The following is a 17,087-nucleotide window of genomic DNA, read 5'->3' as shown; positions in this document are numbered from 1 at the left end:
GTCCTTATGTCCAGACGTCAATAACAGTAAAAAGTACATTTACACTACACTGTTTACTTTTGACAGGGCAACAACGCAAAGACACACTCTTTACACATCATTTTAGTAAAATCATTAATATTGTGAATATAAAACAAATCAAAACAGCAGCTTGAGTGATGTTTTAAGTGTTACAGAAAAGCAGGAGGAATGCAAAACACTGTGCTTCATGTTGTTGATGGTGTTGGGTGTTTGTTTACCTGTCGTTGAGGTCCTGAGCAATGACCAGATGTTTGAGGTGATAATCTATGGCTCTCTCATAGTCCTGAAGTAATGTGTAGGTGTTACCCAGGCTGTAACAGGCCTGGGCCTCCACCGCCTTGTCCTTCAAAAGCCTGGCGAGCTGCAGAGTCCTCCTGAAGGCAAACCAGAGGAGGTCAAAGAATGTCTCAAATGGGTGCAGTGGAATGAAAGGTATTTTTCCCCTTTTGTTAGCTTCTCCTTCAAGGAATTCTTTAGTTGATAATTTATATGTTTACATACCTGTGGGGAATAAAATGTTTTGTAGGCTACAAAACTGTATGAACATGCCATTTTTAGGCGTAAAGTGTATTATTATGCATTTGACTTGAATTTGTAAAAATGACTCCAATTGAGGTTGTGTTTGGTCTGCAGTAGGATTTTTAATTCATCACCAAAGTTGGTGGGTAAGTATACCAAAGTATTTACAAAAAGGATGGTTGTTGAAAAAAACATTGATTCAAATTACAATTCTTATTTCCTCAGATTCTAAAAAGATTTACATTTTCCAAAATTGATTAAAATAAAAATCATTTAAGAATACATTTTTTAAAAGTTTTTTTTACCCCATGCTTACTCGCTGCGCATCCACGTTAGCAGCCAAGAGGAGCTTTTGTAGCCTATAACCTGTTTTGAAAAGGTTTTATGATTTTTATAACAAATAATATCTTGCTACAATCGTGTTGAATCGAAAATTGATTCCGAATCGAATTGTCACCACACTAATTGGAATCGAAATTAATTGTGAGTTGTTGTAAGATTCACATCCCTACTAGTTGCAAATCACAAACAAATAATTTCTAAATGATAATAATGTGTTTGACTAATGTACCATATCTGAGCTATATCAGCACTTAGTTCAAATAGACAGACAATAAGAATCAATGTTTGTGAAGGTGACAAGAGACAACTAGAATGATTGTTCTTTATTATGATTGCTGTAATTTATGGACTATAAACTGCAACTTTTTCCCCACGATTTAAACACAGCGCTTCATATATTGCTGTGGCTAATTCATTGATTTTCTGGATTCCAAAGGCGCCAATACATTTTTCCTTGTCACCTCAGACCAATGCAATTGCCGAACGAGTCACGGTGGACCAATGCAACTGTTTAGGTTAAATCAAACGCAATCACACAATCATTCAGTCAGCCATTTAGCGCGTTATGGACTCACCCTCAACATGGAGAAGACATGTCAAAAAGCACAGGACACATCCCCAAAGCCTAAGATAACTGACCTTGCCACTGAAAAAGAAAACACCCACCCCACAGAACGGAAATCCGTGAAAGTGAAAACAAGGCGGAGAAAATGCCAGATGATGCAACCCTGAGTCCTCTCAACCCTGTCGCTGAAGAAGAGGACCGCAGCGGGCTGAGCACGGAGGAGGAAAAAGACAGCGAACGCTGCTTATTGTAGGCCATTTTACAGACATGGTCTTTTGTTAAATTTGTGAATGAACAGAAGTGTCTGTGTAAATATTTCATGTTTCAATGTGTACGCCTGTGACTGACAGACATCAGTGGTCAATATATGTACAAAATAAAATTTGTCCAAAATTCTATAGCCTGAATAGTACGGAACACTAAAATCTGTGTTGCAATATATATTGGAGCCTTCTGCGATAATGATATATATCACAATATAATATTTGGTATAAAAATGAAAATAGAACAGTTTCAAATTAGGCTACACAGGCTCCAAATTTAGCTGCTGACATATGCGATAACATATTGCATCATATCTGGTTATATTATTTTCTCAAAACTATTATATATATACTTGATAATTTACAGCTAATATCTGGTTACTTTTTGTTTTAACATGTTCTATCTGCACTTGTGTCAAAAGCAATAAGCACTTATTCCTCTGTTGTTTGGATACTTTAAATGAGTTTTGGGCAATACTACAAATTTGGGTATCAATCCAATACCAAGTAGTTACAGGGGCAGTATTAGCCATATATATGCTAATACTGATACTTAAAAATTTCAAGATGATCAAATTATTACATTTGATCAATGCAGCTTGGCGATGTAACAATACCAATGAAATATTAAAATTGTTTGGCTCTGAATAAATCATTTGGTTTTTGTCCTTGAAGTCCAGGGACTTATTTCCTGAGTGTATAAACAATAAGAATAAATGACAAAATAATTTTTGATAATAAAAAAATACTGCTCTAACCACTGTGGTATCGATCTCTGATACTATACTACTTGGTATCATTTTGTTGATATTTGTATTGATTCGCCCACCTTGTTTACATTCAAGAGCTTTAGCTTGCGGTTAGCTTATACTCCTACAGTGTGTAGTATAGCATGTTCAGCTATTCCTCGTCCTCCCAGTGATAATAATACTTGTAAGAAACGGAGTCCATTTGCCGGAATGGAGGCGAGGATTGCTGACTTAGAAGTGGCTTCGCAATGTGGAGGAACACTAGCCGCTGGCTAGAATGCTACATTGTGTTGAGGATGCGTTCATTTGCTTGTCACTGTCATCTTTGTGGGACATAACTAGAATGTGTCATCAACATGCATTATGAAAATATAACAATAGTATTAAAAGCTCTGTTGTAGGCCAAATGTATATAATTTATATCGGATAGTGTCTATTTCACGCATCCCTATGATAGACAAAAAAAAAAGGTTAACTTACTTGTAATGACCTGCTGCCACTTCAAATTGGCTGAGGAAGATGTGAGCGTTACCAAGGTTACAGTGTGCCCTCCTCTCTGCAGACTTGTCCCCAAACTCTTTAGCAACGAGTAGGCGCTGCCAAACAAACACATACATTTGTAAACACTACTTCATTCAAAACCAGGTTTAATATTCCCCAAGTAGGCAAGAAAAGAAGCAAAGCAGCCTTAACCATCGTGGTAGGACAACATTGGACAGCATTGTATATTATAGCGAAATCAGAACCATACTGTGTGCATATTCTCAGAAACTGTTGAACACCAGTACTGTATGGGCTAAAACTGACCAAAATCATAATTAATCACCATTAGGTGATTCATTACAAAATTCTGCCCTGGTGCACACCATTGCTCACATGGAAGGATCAGATATTACATGTTGCCATCTTGCTTTCATCATTTGAGGCTGTTACCAATTAGGGCTGGGCGATATATAGATATAATCGATAAGTCGCGAGTTTGTTTCTGTGCGATATAGAAAATGACTATATCATGATATCAGACTATACATTCTCATACAGTAGGGCTGGGCAACATGGCCTTTTAATATCTCAATATTTTTAGGCCATATCGCGATACACAATATATATCTCGATATTTTGCCTTGGCCTTGAATGAACACTTGATACATATAATCACACCAGTATGATGATTCTATGTGTCTACATTAAAACATTCTTGTTCATACTGCATTAATATATACTAATTTTAAACTTTCATGCAGAGAAGGAAATCACAACTAAGCCAATTGACCAAAACTGTATTTATTAAACAGTCATTAAGCAATGGCACAAACATTCGTGTCATTTCCAAAACAGAAAGTGCAAGATTTTCAGAGACATTTTAAGTGTCAATTAAAAATGAGCTGCATAATAGGAAATCAAATAGTGTTCGTCCTTCGCTATGTGGTAGGTTACTACGGACGTTATTAGATTCTGTTGTTGACTATCTTTTTCATACGGTGTTGATCTGGAAATGTTTGCCTTGGCATTTTGATGGTGTGGGAGTGTGGCACCGAACGTAGATGTGGACATGCGGAGAAATCACTCTTCATTCTCGAGCAGGTGACTTTTCAAATGATGCTACATATTAAATGATAAATGGGTTGTACTTGTATAGTGCTTTTCTACCTTCAAGGTACTCAAAGCGCTTTGACACTACTTCCACATTTACCCATTCACACACACATTCACACACTGATGGAGGGAGCTGCCATGCAAGGCGCCAACCAGCACCCATCAGGAGCAAGGGTGAAGTGTCTTGCTCAGGACACAACGGACGTGACGAGGTTGGTTCTAGGTGGGATTTGAACCAGTGACCCTCGGGTTGCGCACGGCCACTCACCCACTGCGCCACGCCGTCCCATATTAGCAGTAATGCTACTTTTTGTAGCATTGCTTTTGGCCCACTCTTGACAAATTACGGTTGTCTGTTTGAAATATTTGCACTTGAAGCCAAACCACCGCCAGACGATGGACCCACTGCGGTTTTTGTAGGTAATTAACTCTTCTTTCATTCGCACCTTCTTTCTCTGGTATTACCACTCGCACGGCTCTGCTAGCATCACAGCTAACGTTACCCATGCTGCTACTACTGCTACTGTATGAAACGTATGACTCTTGCTGTCTGTGTGAAGGAGAGACCGGAAAGAGCGAGAAGAGCCTGTAAGTTATTGCCGCAGCTAAAAGCAACTGCGTGAGAACGTATACTCGAATATCACGATAAAGTCATTTTCTATATCGCACAGAGACAAACCCGCGATATATCTATCGCCCAGCCCTATCACACAATTGCTTGTAACTGCGGGCATTACACTGCATTCGATTCTCACTCTTTGTTGTCTCTCCTTCTCACAGAGAAATAAACAAGTGCACCATCTTACATACGTCACGCGTGCAACGTCACACGCCCTCCCCAAGCAGAGAGGTAGAAGCATGGGTAACATTAGCTGTGTATGCTAACGGTGCGTTGCGAGTGGCAATACGAGAGCGAGATGGTGCCAATCTGGTAACAAATTAAGGAAAAATTATTTCCCAAGAAAAACAGCATGGGGTCCATTGTCTGGCGGTGGTTTGGCTTCAAGCGGGAATATGTTGAAAATGTATGCGGCAAAAGCATACATTTGATTTCCTATTATGCAGATAATTTTTATTTGACACTTATTGAAATACCTTGTGTGACATCATGCACAAAAGTGCACTCATAGCTTGTTTTAAAATGTCTCTGACAATCTTGCACTTTCTGTTTTGAAATGACATGAATGTTTGTGCCACTGCTTAATAACTGTTTAATAAATACAGTTTTGGTCAATTGACTTAGTTGTGATTTCCCTTTCTGCATGAAAGTTTAAAATGAGTATATATTAATGCAGTATGAACAGGAATGTTTTAATGTAGACACATAGAAACACCATACTGCTGTGATTATCTGCATCAAGTGTTCATTCAAGGCTAATGCAAAATATCGTGATATATATCGTGTATCGTGACAGGCCCAAAAATATCGAGATATTAATAAAAGGCCATATCGCCCAGCCCTATTACCAATATACCTCACATTTAGACAATTTTAAAAATAATTTTTCATCGTTAAACCGATTAAATTTTTTATAAGCATCAATAATTCACATGATCATTGTGGAATTTTGCCTGTTGTTAAAAAAAAATAGTCTATTAGTGCAAAAAGACATAAAATTAAGTTACCTTTTCATGCGCTACAACAGCAGTTTCAAAGTCCCCCAGTAGGTAATAGGTGTTACCAAGGTTCCCATAAGTGCGACCCTGGGCTGCACGATCCCCCAACTCCTTCACAAGACACAGGTTTGCTCTAAAATAACAACCAGGAGATGTTTATTTACCCTCTGGAATACATTTGGAAGTGGGAAGCATTTTAGAAATATTTTCCATTTTTTTCCATGAGTGTTCTGAGCAGTGTTAAGCAGGCAATTAACAACCAAGTTATTCAGTTTACCTTCAAGTGATTCAAAAAACACAGCACGTGTAATTTAAAACAAAGTATTTGGCATCTTCTTGAAAGTACTTTCAATGTATTACAAACCGGCAGTTTTACATCTGCGCCACTCTCATGCAACTCTTCACTTGTACACTAGATTATTCATAAAACAAGGTAACAACTTACTCATAGTACTGTGCAGCTTTCCTCAGGGCTATCCTGGCTTCCTCTGGAAACTCTCCCGGCTCCGTCCCCGACCAACAGATGCTTTTGCCCTTGGCGTGGTAAACGTTCCCAAAATTATATAGTGCTCGGGCCTGCCCAACCTACAACATGCACAACAGATTTTCACGGATGGAAACCACAGCGACCAGTGCTGTAATCATATACTTAAAAATACACTGACAGTAATACCTGCTTATATGCAGCAAACTAGGGCAACAGTTGTATTGAATGCTGACCCGTCGTTTAAAAATTAATTAATTTGGCTTTTGTAGTACGGTAAATGTTGTAAAATGCTTACAAGTCTTTAGAAGTCATAGAACCCACCTTATCACACATAGCTCTTGTGATGTCTATATGTCTTTGGCAACAAACCACCGCTTCATTGTATCTTCCTAAAAGCTTTAACGTGTTCCCAAGGTTGCCGCTGGCTTTGGCCTCACCAACTTCATCCCCAATCGTCCTAAAAGAAATCACCCACCCAGTGATCAAAAACAATGGAATTAAGTGTGTAACATAAATATGATTGTAAAAAGTTCCTGTTCTTTTGTGTAAAAAAACAAGGAGCCAGAAAAAGCATTTCATAGCTAGGGATGCAACGATTAAATATTTTAACTGTACAATTATAGTGTGAGTAATAATCACGGTTTCACAATTATTACGATAATTATTATTATTTACTGTCGGAAATAATCAAATAACATAACAGTACAAAATAATAAATAGAAACAAAATGTCTCTTTCTCTTTCAATTAAATAAAAGTAACCTCTGCTATGTAAACATCCTGATGCTATGTTAGTGTTCTACACTAGCAATATTCACCGACAAAGTCTACGGTTTATTAAACAGACAGGAAAACGCAAGCAATCTCTAACAATTAATAGTCACTGAATGAGTCCATGTTGCTGTTTGTTTACACTAAACTGACTCAACGCGAAGCTACTGATTTTAAGTGACACATTTATATTCCACACCATTCTTCATAAAGCCACTAACATAATTCAACTCTATTATGTCTTAGCTTTACTTTGGCATTTACTACTCTCAATGTTCCCTATTTTTTGGGTGGGAACAGATCACTGCTTTGTCCTGCTGCCTTTGTTTAACCTAATGTTGCATACTAGCGTGTCTCTCGATAGGTGGCTATAAGAAAACACATTAACACTACAAGTTGAATTAACACTCATTGGCTCCAAGGACCCCCATTCGAAAATGTATGCCAGGGATCCCCATTAAAAAAAGATTTACAGTTTTTAGAGCTCTAGTAGTCATCCCCCATTTTAATTTGTAGGATCCCCAGTTTGACTTGCACAAAGATACAGTCCCCCATTTAATGGCATTTCTATCTATGGGCCCATATGTACAGTATCAATGTTAATGCAAATGATAGTGTACATATGGAACCAAATGGACCCCAAAAGGGTCCATGACTATCTGTCATTTAGTTGGAAATACCCTCCAACTCCTTCTGGGCGTCCCCACACCCCACTGTATGTATTTATTTTAGTTTGCCTATTCTTTGGCGCACCCTACTATGTTATGCTGTGTATTTTTTCTGCCTAGAGTAAATACAAAAAGTAGATTTCTAGATCTTGACAAAAAAAGTACAATGACTTGTGTGTTGTTTGGGGACAGTTAACAGTTATATGCAATAAAACTGTTCATGAACTCAACTCACCTTACTGTGTTTTCTCAAATTTGTGTTGGACGTAGAATGTGATTTTGCTTCCTGGCTTCGATGACCCTCCCTATTTTGCCTATGATTGGCCAGTCCATAATGTTTCGCCCTAACCTTAGCCAATCGTATTCACATAATTCGGAAACCAACCAATCACACTACTGGGTGATTGTAGTCAGGCTACATAGCGTTGCTAATTATAGCGAGCTACCGCACAACACTGTCCGTTTATAGCGAGTGAGGAAGACTGAAGCACACAGTAATTGTAATTGTTGCATCCCTAGTCACAGATAAACTACAAATTATAAACTTTAAAGTAAATATACAACACTTCGCTAAGTCTTGCATCCACACAAAACCTTTCTGAAAATTTTAACAAAGAACAATTAAAAAACTGAACTGTTTAACTTCCTACCTTGTAAGCGTGAGATCGTGCCGGTGGTACTCCAAGGCTTTGTTAAATTCCTGCAGGTGAAAGTAAGCGTTGCCAAGCTGGCTGTAGATGGCGCTGAGGATTTGGAGGTCCTCGGTTCCAACCTGGATGGCTGACTCAAAGAAAGACACACCAGCACGATAATTGCCGGCCTTACAGAGTCGTTCACCTTCCAGGGCCAGGTCCAGACATGACGACTCCATCCTGCAGAGCAGCAAAACAAACATAAGGAATGTAAGTGAAATTCAGTATATTTCCAGAGGTATGAAATGTTTCAACAAATTTCACAGTTGACTTAAAACATCAGTAAGTTGTATTCATTCAGTCATTCATTGGAGTCATAATATGAGAGCTTGGCCCTATCCTAGTTGACTTTGGACGAAAGGAGAGGCACACCCTGGGTGGCTCGCCAGCATAGACGTCATTAGGTTTATTTTAGGGTGGCTTTAGCCCCCATAAAAAGTTCCAAAGCCCCCCTATAATTATGTGTTTTTTTTCATGTAACAAATTAGTACAGGCAATAACAAACCAGCAAAAACATAAGTTGAATATGCCAAGATAAATAATAGCCCTACAAGTTGTTATTATTCGATTAAAACCATCGTGCATCTCTGATCAGCAAAGTTTAGGCAACTGAATTTGGAAAAATATATTTTTTTTCTTTTTAATCAAGGAAAAGTTTATTAGCAGCCATTTTTTACACCGTCAAATGGTAGCTTGATGTATGTACTGTATTTTTCAGACCATAAGACGCACTGGATTTGTAAGGCGCACTGTCGATGACCGGGTCTTTGGAAATATTAAACAATGCTTTACACACACTTTCCCATCTTGCACATGCGATGTGAATGAGATAATATGGCCTGATCCAGCGAGACGGACAGGTGATGATTAGAATCAGTAACTGAGATTTTTGAGTACGTTCTTTCATAGAGTTGCTGTTGCGTAAGTCTGCACATGTCTCCTGTCCAAAGGCAAAACCTAGTAACTCACTTTTAGCTGATTCTGAGAAAACAAAGGAAAACCAATCTATCTTGATGCTGTCTTACAAAGATTTACAAAGTCATCAAACGTATAGATGTTTTCTTGAGCTTTCATTTTCTTGCCGATTGAGCCATGGATTGAATCTGCTCTCATGAACGTGCCCTTTCTCCAGATATTTTATCACAATCTCGGGTGGGCCCCATTCTGCGTTTGCACGTTGGGCAAGAGCCGTGTACAGCGTCCAGTTTTTATTTTGACCTCCACAGTTATCTGCCCAAAAGAGTATGCAAGGGGAAGAATCAAGAACAATACATTTAATGAAGGTGCTTGCAACGTCCTGGGCCAATCTTCCAAATATCCCCTCGTGCCATAATATCACATAATCAGGTTGACCGTCGGCCCCCATTCGTGCAAATGTCTCATTAAAGACAATAAGGCGACTGACAAAGAAGCTCCGAATGGTCCCTTGAGATACTAGGTTTTTCTGTTGTATCTACGCGGTTATGTGAAGTGAAATGAAGTGAATTATATTTATATAGCGCTTTTTCTCTAATGACTCAAAGCGCTTTACATAGTGAAACCCAATATCTAATTTTTACATTTAAACAAGTGTGGGTGGCACTGGGAGCAGGTGGGTAAAGTGTCTTGCCCAAGGACACAACGGCAGTGACTAAGATGGCGGAAGCGGGGATCGAACCTGCAACCCTCAAGTTGCTGGCACGGCCGCTCTACCAACCGAGCTATACCGCCCCAAATGTGGTAGTTGCTAGGTCCTGCCATGCGCGTAACAGCTTACTTACGGAACATATTACAATATCGCATACACTAATGTAAAGCATATCACCTAGGAACTCCAAAATTATTATCAGCTCAGTTTTGACCAAAATTGAGTTACTGGGTTTTGCCTTTGGACGGGAGATGTAGCCTACACTCTGTGCTGTCATTTTTATTTATCTTGAGATTTTTATTTGAACCTTTTTATTTGTCTCAGATTTTAATTTGTACTGCATGTCATTGTTGACTACTGTGATAGGTTACTTTACCTGACTGTGGTAAAAATACATATTTACAGTTTGCGGCATCATTGTTGAGCACGTTTTGAAAAGATTACAGGATATTTTTACTTTCTCTTTAGGTTCTTATGTATCGGCCCACTTCAAAGTAAACAATGATGATTGCTAAGGATTGTCCAATATATTTTTTCAAGTTACAATAATCATTCATCACATATGCTAAAACCATTCGGGCAAAATGCCCCAAACATGTGAGTTTTTTACAAATGTGTTTTGTATTTATCACTGCTATAGTGTCTTATTATTAGAAGTCTGTGTGAGTAAGATGACAATATAACTGCATTTTTACAAATTTTTGCTTTATTTTGATGAATGAGCATAGGTTTTGACCGAAGTGTTTCATTTTGCAAATAATCTCGGAATTAAGAAAATATAATGTTGTGTTTGAAAAAGTGTGTAAATCCTTTTGAAAAAAGACAGTTAGTAAAATTGTGTGTTACCAAATGGAAATAACTGTAAAAGGTGTCATGTTATTACTGTTTTTTTCGGGGTTTTTTTTATGGAATAGGCTTCAATCTGCAGTCCACACGTATCGTTTGTGTGTGACTTCCATCTACTGGTCACACTTGTCATTACACGTTGTATCACTTAAAATCAGTCAGTTAGCACTACCAGAAATAATACTTAGACAAGGCGCACCGGGTTATAAGGGGTTCTGTCAATTTTTGAGAAAATTAAAAGGACTTTAAGGGTGCCTTTTAGTCCATAAATATGGTAATTGTTAATTGCGTCAGTCTACTTAAGTTTACATTTGTTTAAGGGGACGCTACTGATAACAAAAGGTTAGGGGCCTTGGTGTACAATGCCTTTTTAACAGCAACGTGAACTAAACTCTTTATATACTATAATTATATAATAAGTAAACGTAGTATGTATGTAAGCAGAACCGGAAGCTGAAGTGACACTTTCAAAATAAAAAGGCTTGAAATAAAAGTTTCCGCATAAATACTAACCTATAAAGCTCTCATGGGCCACATACAATGGAATGTATGGCCTGTTGGCCTTGACACATATTTTAAACAATAAAACCAAGTTCAATAACATGAATTCATGCCAATATTCAAGAATCTAATCGTGTATTGTATTTTTAGGTTTTTTAAAATAACCAAAATAAATTTGTAAAAAAAAAAAAAAAAAAAAAGATATTTTGATTATATGAAATAGTTAAAATAGTCCCAAACATTAAATCAACATAATTTGCAATATAAAAAACAGTTCACAAAAGTACTTTTGATGAACAATACCCAGTCTGAAGTTTTACAGTGCACTTAAAATTTAAGAATAAAAAAATAATAATATCGACGTTTATATAATGTGTGTTGCAACTTCCTTTTTGCCGCCGAGAAGGTTGTAAAAGGTCATTTGAGTATAATGACATGCTTTAACACGGATGCGGACATCATGGATGTGTTTTGTGGTGAATTAAACAATACTCATCAATCACAGAAATCTAACAATATCATAAGTTTACATTTTTAATCAAGCCCTCTACAAAAAAATGTTGTTGCTACATTGCTCATAAATTATGATAATGGTACTGTCTGTGAATGCAGCTTGTCCTTAGTCCTTAAAGTCCGACACATTCAACTGTTGTAATGGTAAATGGGTGATACTTGTGATACTTTTCTACCTTCAAGGTACTCGATGCGCTTCGACACTATTTCCACATTCACCCACTCACACACACATTCACACACACATTCAAACACTGATAGCAGGAGCTGCCATGCAAAGGCCGAACCACAACCCATCAGGAGCAAGGGTGAAGTAACTTGCCCAAAGACACAACGAACTTGACTAGGATGGCGGAAGTTGGGATCAAACCTAGAACCCTAAATTTGCTGGCATGGCCGATTTACCATCCAAGCCACGCCGTCCCCAATCAAAATTAAAATTTATATGCATATCACAATCCAACAACTGGAGTGTAATAAATACAAGACCGACTGTATGAACTATTAACACTTTACAGGGCTCAACAAAAGACAAGACAGGCACATTCAACTAAAAGGGGAACATTATCACAATTTCAGAAGGGTTAAAACCAATAAAAATCAGTTCCCAGTGGCTTATTTTATTTTTCAAAGTTTTTTTCAAAATTTTAACCATCATGGAATATCCCGAAAAAAGGCTTTAAAGTGCCTGATTTTTGCTATTTGTAAATCCACCCATCCATTTTCCTGTGACGTCACATAGTGACGCCAATACAAACAAACATGGCGGATAGAACAGCAAGATATAGCGACATTAGCTCGGATTCAGACTGGGATTTCAGCGGCTTAAGCGATTCAACAGATTACGCATGTATTGAAACGGATGGTTGGAGTGTGGAGGCAGATAGCGAAAACGAAATTGAAGAAGAAACTGAAGTCATTGAGCGAATAGCTATTGAAGCTATTCGGCGATCGCCTTCTAACCAACGATTGCATCTTTTGACCATTGGAGCAACTTAAATCCGTCGATTGGTAAGTGTTTGTTTGGCATTAAATGTGGGTGGAGGGAAAGGCTGGATGCAAATATAGCTACAAATGTACATACAGCTAGTCTAAATAGCATGTTAGCATCGATTAGCTGGCAGTCATGCCGTGACCAAATATGTCTGATTAGCACATGAGTCAATAACATCAACAAATTCCACATTTGTGATTTTGTTGACTTTATTGTTGGAAATGCATCTGCTTTGAGTGTCGCAGGATATCCACACATCTCTGTGCCATCTGTCATAGCATAGCTGTTGTCGGTAAAATGTGCAGAACAAACGAGGGACTTTCGCATCTTTTGACCACTGGTGTACTTGAATCCGTCAATTGGTATGTGTTTTTTTGGCATTAAATGTGGGTGGAAGGAAAGGCTAGATGCAAATATAGCTACAAATGAGGCATAACGATGCAATATGTACATACAGCTAGCCTAAATAGCATGTTAGCATCAATTAGCATGCCGTGCTAATCGATGCACACTCCACGTAAGTCAACTTGAATCCGTCCATGATCGTGTTGTTACACCCTCCGACAACACACCGACGAGGCGTGATGTCTCCAAGGTACGGAAAACAGTCGAAAAAACGGAAAATAACAGAGCTGATTTGACTTGGTGTGTGTAATGTGTTTGAGAAAATAGCAGATTGCTTCCCATTGTAACGTCACGGGTGAAAGGTCATCACTCCGACAGTGAACAATTGAAAGGCGTTTAAATCGCCAAATTCACCCTCGAAAATCGGTTAAAAAACATAGTCTTTTTTCTGCAACATCAAGGTATATATTGACGCTTATATTGGTCTGGTGATAATGTTCCTCTTTAATGCAAATACTTCTTCCTGACTACGACAACAAAGCTTGGACAAACTGAAAATGACCGTAAATGAATCCTGTAAATTACGGACTATAAACCCTTACTTTTTTCTTACACTTTAAAACCTGCGGCTTATAAAACTGTGTGGCTAATTTATGGATGTTTTTCCTCGCTGAGGCTAGGGCTGGGAAATATGGCCCAAAAATTATCACAATTTATTTTTTCACATCATCCGATCTCGATTAATTTTCTTTTTAATTAAAGTTGGATTGTCCCATGCCGGATTATCGCGATTACAGTTGCATCCCTACTGTATACTATTGTAGTATCTTGCAACAGACATTTCCGCCATGTTTGATCAAGCTACTATATACGCACAGCTGACAACTGTCTTTTTGTTCATATTTATAATTGAGCTTACGATACAGGTGACCCACGATATGGTCCATAGCTCGGTTTTAGGACCAAAGTTTTGCTTCTTTTTTGGTACATTTTCTTAAAGTAAAGACAACTCTTTTCCCTCTCAAATTACTTCTGTTATTTTGCTGGTCATCAAAAAATGCATTCTGGAGTCAATAAAGTATCAGTGGTGTACTGAATACTACAAGTCTTTTAATTCAATACATTTACTAAACAACACTTTCAAATGGTAAATGATTTAACTACTTGTATACATCAGTGCTTCTCACCAGTGTTTGTGGCAAACGGCAAGCGGTGACCCTGATTGTGGAGTTTTTTTTAACTCAAATACTGTCGCATAAATGGAATAAAATTAAAGTGCAGTTGACTTTGATGGACTGTAAAATAATGTGTACCAACACATAAAACAAGTTTAATGATTATGTCAGGAACATTTTTTTTTTCATCCGCAAAGTCAAAAATGATTTGAACACAAAGTGTCTGTATCCACAATTATTATTACACATTATATCAGAGCAGTTGAATCTTTGCAGACACTAACTAAAAGTTTGATCAAAAAATATTTAGATATAAAAGGGCCTTTTTCTGAATAAATTAGTGAGTGTGTTTATTCTCCCAGTCGGGACTAATAAAGACTCTTGTGAGTGCCTGCAAGTCTGCATTCAGGGCACAATTAGTGGTCCGCTGCAGCAAACTAAAGCCTGTCACTAAAGCCGCTGCTCTTTCTAAATGTTGTTTCGACTTCTATGCTATCGTTAGTCATATTGCTTATTTTTTTTCTTCTGGGCTGCACTTCCAGCTGTATAAGGAGACGAGGCACAACGCTGATTGAACATTAATTACGTTTTGAGGAGCCAAAATTTCGCGACAGGGTAACAGGAAGGTCGCACACTCACACGGAAACGTAGACAAACACGATCATGGTCAATGAAGGTGTATTGTTCCGTGCAGGTTTATACCAAGAATTGTAGTTTCTAACAAACAGTTTGATCGAGGATATATGCTAACAGCTGATCACTGTAGTAGAACTCAAATTAATCGCGATCAATGATTACATTAATATAAATCGCCAAGTCATAGCTGAGGCCATAAGGAAATATAAATTTAAAAAAAAGAACAGGTAAATACGCAGAAAAGGTGTTTTCATCTTTTGGACAAGTTCACTCACTGCAGGTGCTACAGTGTCCTTCCAGTAGTGCTTTGTTTTTCAAGCGGTGGAGTGGAGTTTAGTCTTCTAGCCATCCATAATCTTTCTCCTCCTATGGATTCTTCATCACCTCAGGCAAAGTTTGCAAGATTTACAATACAACTAAAACAATTCATACTTACTAAACTGTCCCATGTATGATGTCTGAAGGAGTGTTTTCATGCATATTTGCACAAGCTATCATAATGTAATGACACTAACGTCGTTAGCAATAGCTAATATGCTAACGCGTTTACGAGTGTCTGCGTAAGTATTATTAAACTTACAACGGCATTCTTTTTGTATTATTTCAGCTTCATAAATTCCGCAGTACAATCCCCAAGACATCATTTGTAGAGATATTGAGTCGGTTAAGCGGATTGAAAAGCTAGCTTCCGCAGCTAGTGGGTTCTTTAAGATGACTTCTGTTTTGTTTGATCAGCTGTTTTAATGCTGTGTTACAGACACCGTTTGTAAACAATTAGGTACGTAAATAAACATTTATCTCTGTTTAAATAACTCCCTTTCGCAACATACAACAAGTGTTATTCTGGTGTGGCGAATAAACGGAAAAAAGGTTTTCCTTAAAATTTGGTGAGTGCAGCAAGACCTGGGCGATATATATTGATATACTCAATATATCGCGGGTTTGTCTCTCATGTTACTATGAATATGCCTGTAACTATATTACATGTATATCGTACGTACATTATGTGTATAAAACCTTGACGGAGGTTTGTGGATGTTTTTATAGGCGGAATTAGGGCTGGGCGATATATTGATATACTTGATATATCGCGGGTTTGTCTCTGTGCGTTTTAGAAAATGACTATATTGTGATATTCAAGTATACGTTTTCACACAGTTGCTTTTAGTTGCGGGCATTACACTACATGCGTTTCCCAATCTTTCTTGTCTCTCCTACTCACAGAGACGCAAACCAAGGCACCTTCTTACACACGTCACGTGTGCAACGTCACACGCTCCCGCGGAGCAGAGAGGTAGCGACATGGTAACGGTGGGGTGAGAGTGGTAATACGAGAGAGAGAGAGAGAGAGAGAGAGAGAGAGAGAGAGAGAGAGAAGGTGCAAATCTGGTAACAAATGAAGGAAGAATTAATTACCAAGAAAAACAACAGGGGATCCATCGTGTGGCTGTGGTTTGGGTTAAAGCGGGAATATGTTCAACATTTATGCGGCAAAAGCGTTGCTACAAAAAGTAGCAGTGCTGCTAATGTAGCATCATTTGAAAAGTCACCCGCTAGAAAATAAGGAGTGCTTGAAATTCTGCATGTCAACATCTACGGCCGGTGCCACACCAACAAAATTCCAAAGCAACTATTTCCAGATCAACAACGTAAGAAAAAAAAAGTCAACAACAGAAGGAGATAATGTCCGTAGGAACCTATTATGAAGCTAATATTTATTTGACAGTTATTGGAATAAATTGCGTGACATCATGCACAAAAGTGCACTTTACTTGTTTTTAACTATTGTAGTGGTGTTCTGTAGAAAAAGTGCACCTTAATTTAGTGTTTTGACATGTCATCTTATTGACATCATGCACAAAAGTGCACTAATAGCTAGTTTTAAAATGTCTCTGACAATTTTGCAGTTTCTGTTTTGGAAAGTAGATGAATGTTTGTGCCACTGCTTAATAACTGTTTAATAAATACAGTTTTGGTCAATTGACCTCGTTGTGATTTCCCTCTCTGCATGAAAGTTTAAAATGAGCATATATTAATGCAGTATGAAGAAGAATGTTTTAATGTAGACACATAGAATCATCATATTGCTGCGATTACATGCATCCAGTGATAATTCAAGGCTAAGGCAAAAAACTAAGATATATATTGTGTATCGTAACAT

At 37.9% G+C, this 17,087-nt stretch overlaps 1 protein-coding gene across 1 annotated transcript in view; it reads right to left on the bottom strand.

Annotated features, from left to right (window-relative positions):
• The window catches only part of LOC133540747 (G-protein-signaling modulator 2-like), a 41,924-nt gene that overhangs the window by 11,166 nt on the left and 13,671 nt on the right, over positions 1–17,087 (bottom strand). Inside the window, exons 2-7 of the mRNA XM_061883637.1 lie at positions 8,248–8,469; positions 6,481–6,616; positions 6,118–6,257; positions 5,682–5,805; positions 2,940–3,055; positions 240–395 (exon numbers count right to left, since the gene is read on the bottom strand). Coding sequence (XP_061739621.1) covers positions 240–395; positions 2,940–3,055; positions 5,682–5,805; positions 6,118–6,257; positions 6,481–6,616; positions 8,248–8,468 — 893 coding nt within the window. The 5' untranslated portion in view covers position 8,469. The remainder of the gene's footprint in view (positions 1–239; positions 396–2,939; positions 3,056–5,681; positions 5,806–6,117; positions 6,258–6,480; positions 6,617–8,247; positions 8,470–17,087) is intronic.

The sequence above is a fragment of the Nerophis ophidion genome, linkage group LG22 (assembly GCF_033978795.1).
Source record: "Nerophis ophidion isolate RoL-2023_Sa linkage group LG22, RoL_Noph_v1.0, whole genome shotgun sequence".
NCBI classification, from domain to species: Eukaryota; Metazoa; Chordata; class Actinopteri; order Syngnathiformes; family Syngnathidae; genus Nerophis; species Nerophis ophidion.
The sequence above is the reverse complement of the archived record's forward strand: the minus strand, read 5'-3'. Positions and strand labels throughout refer to the sequence as shown.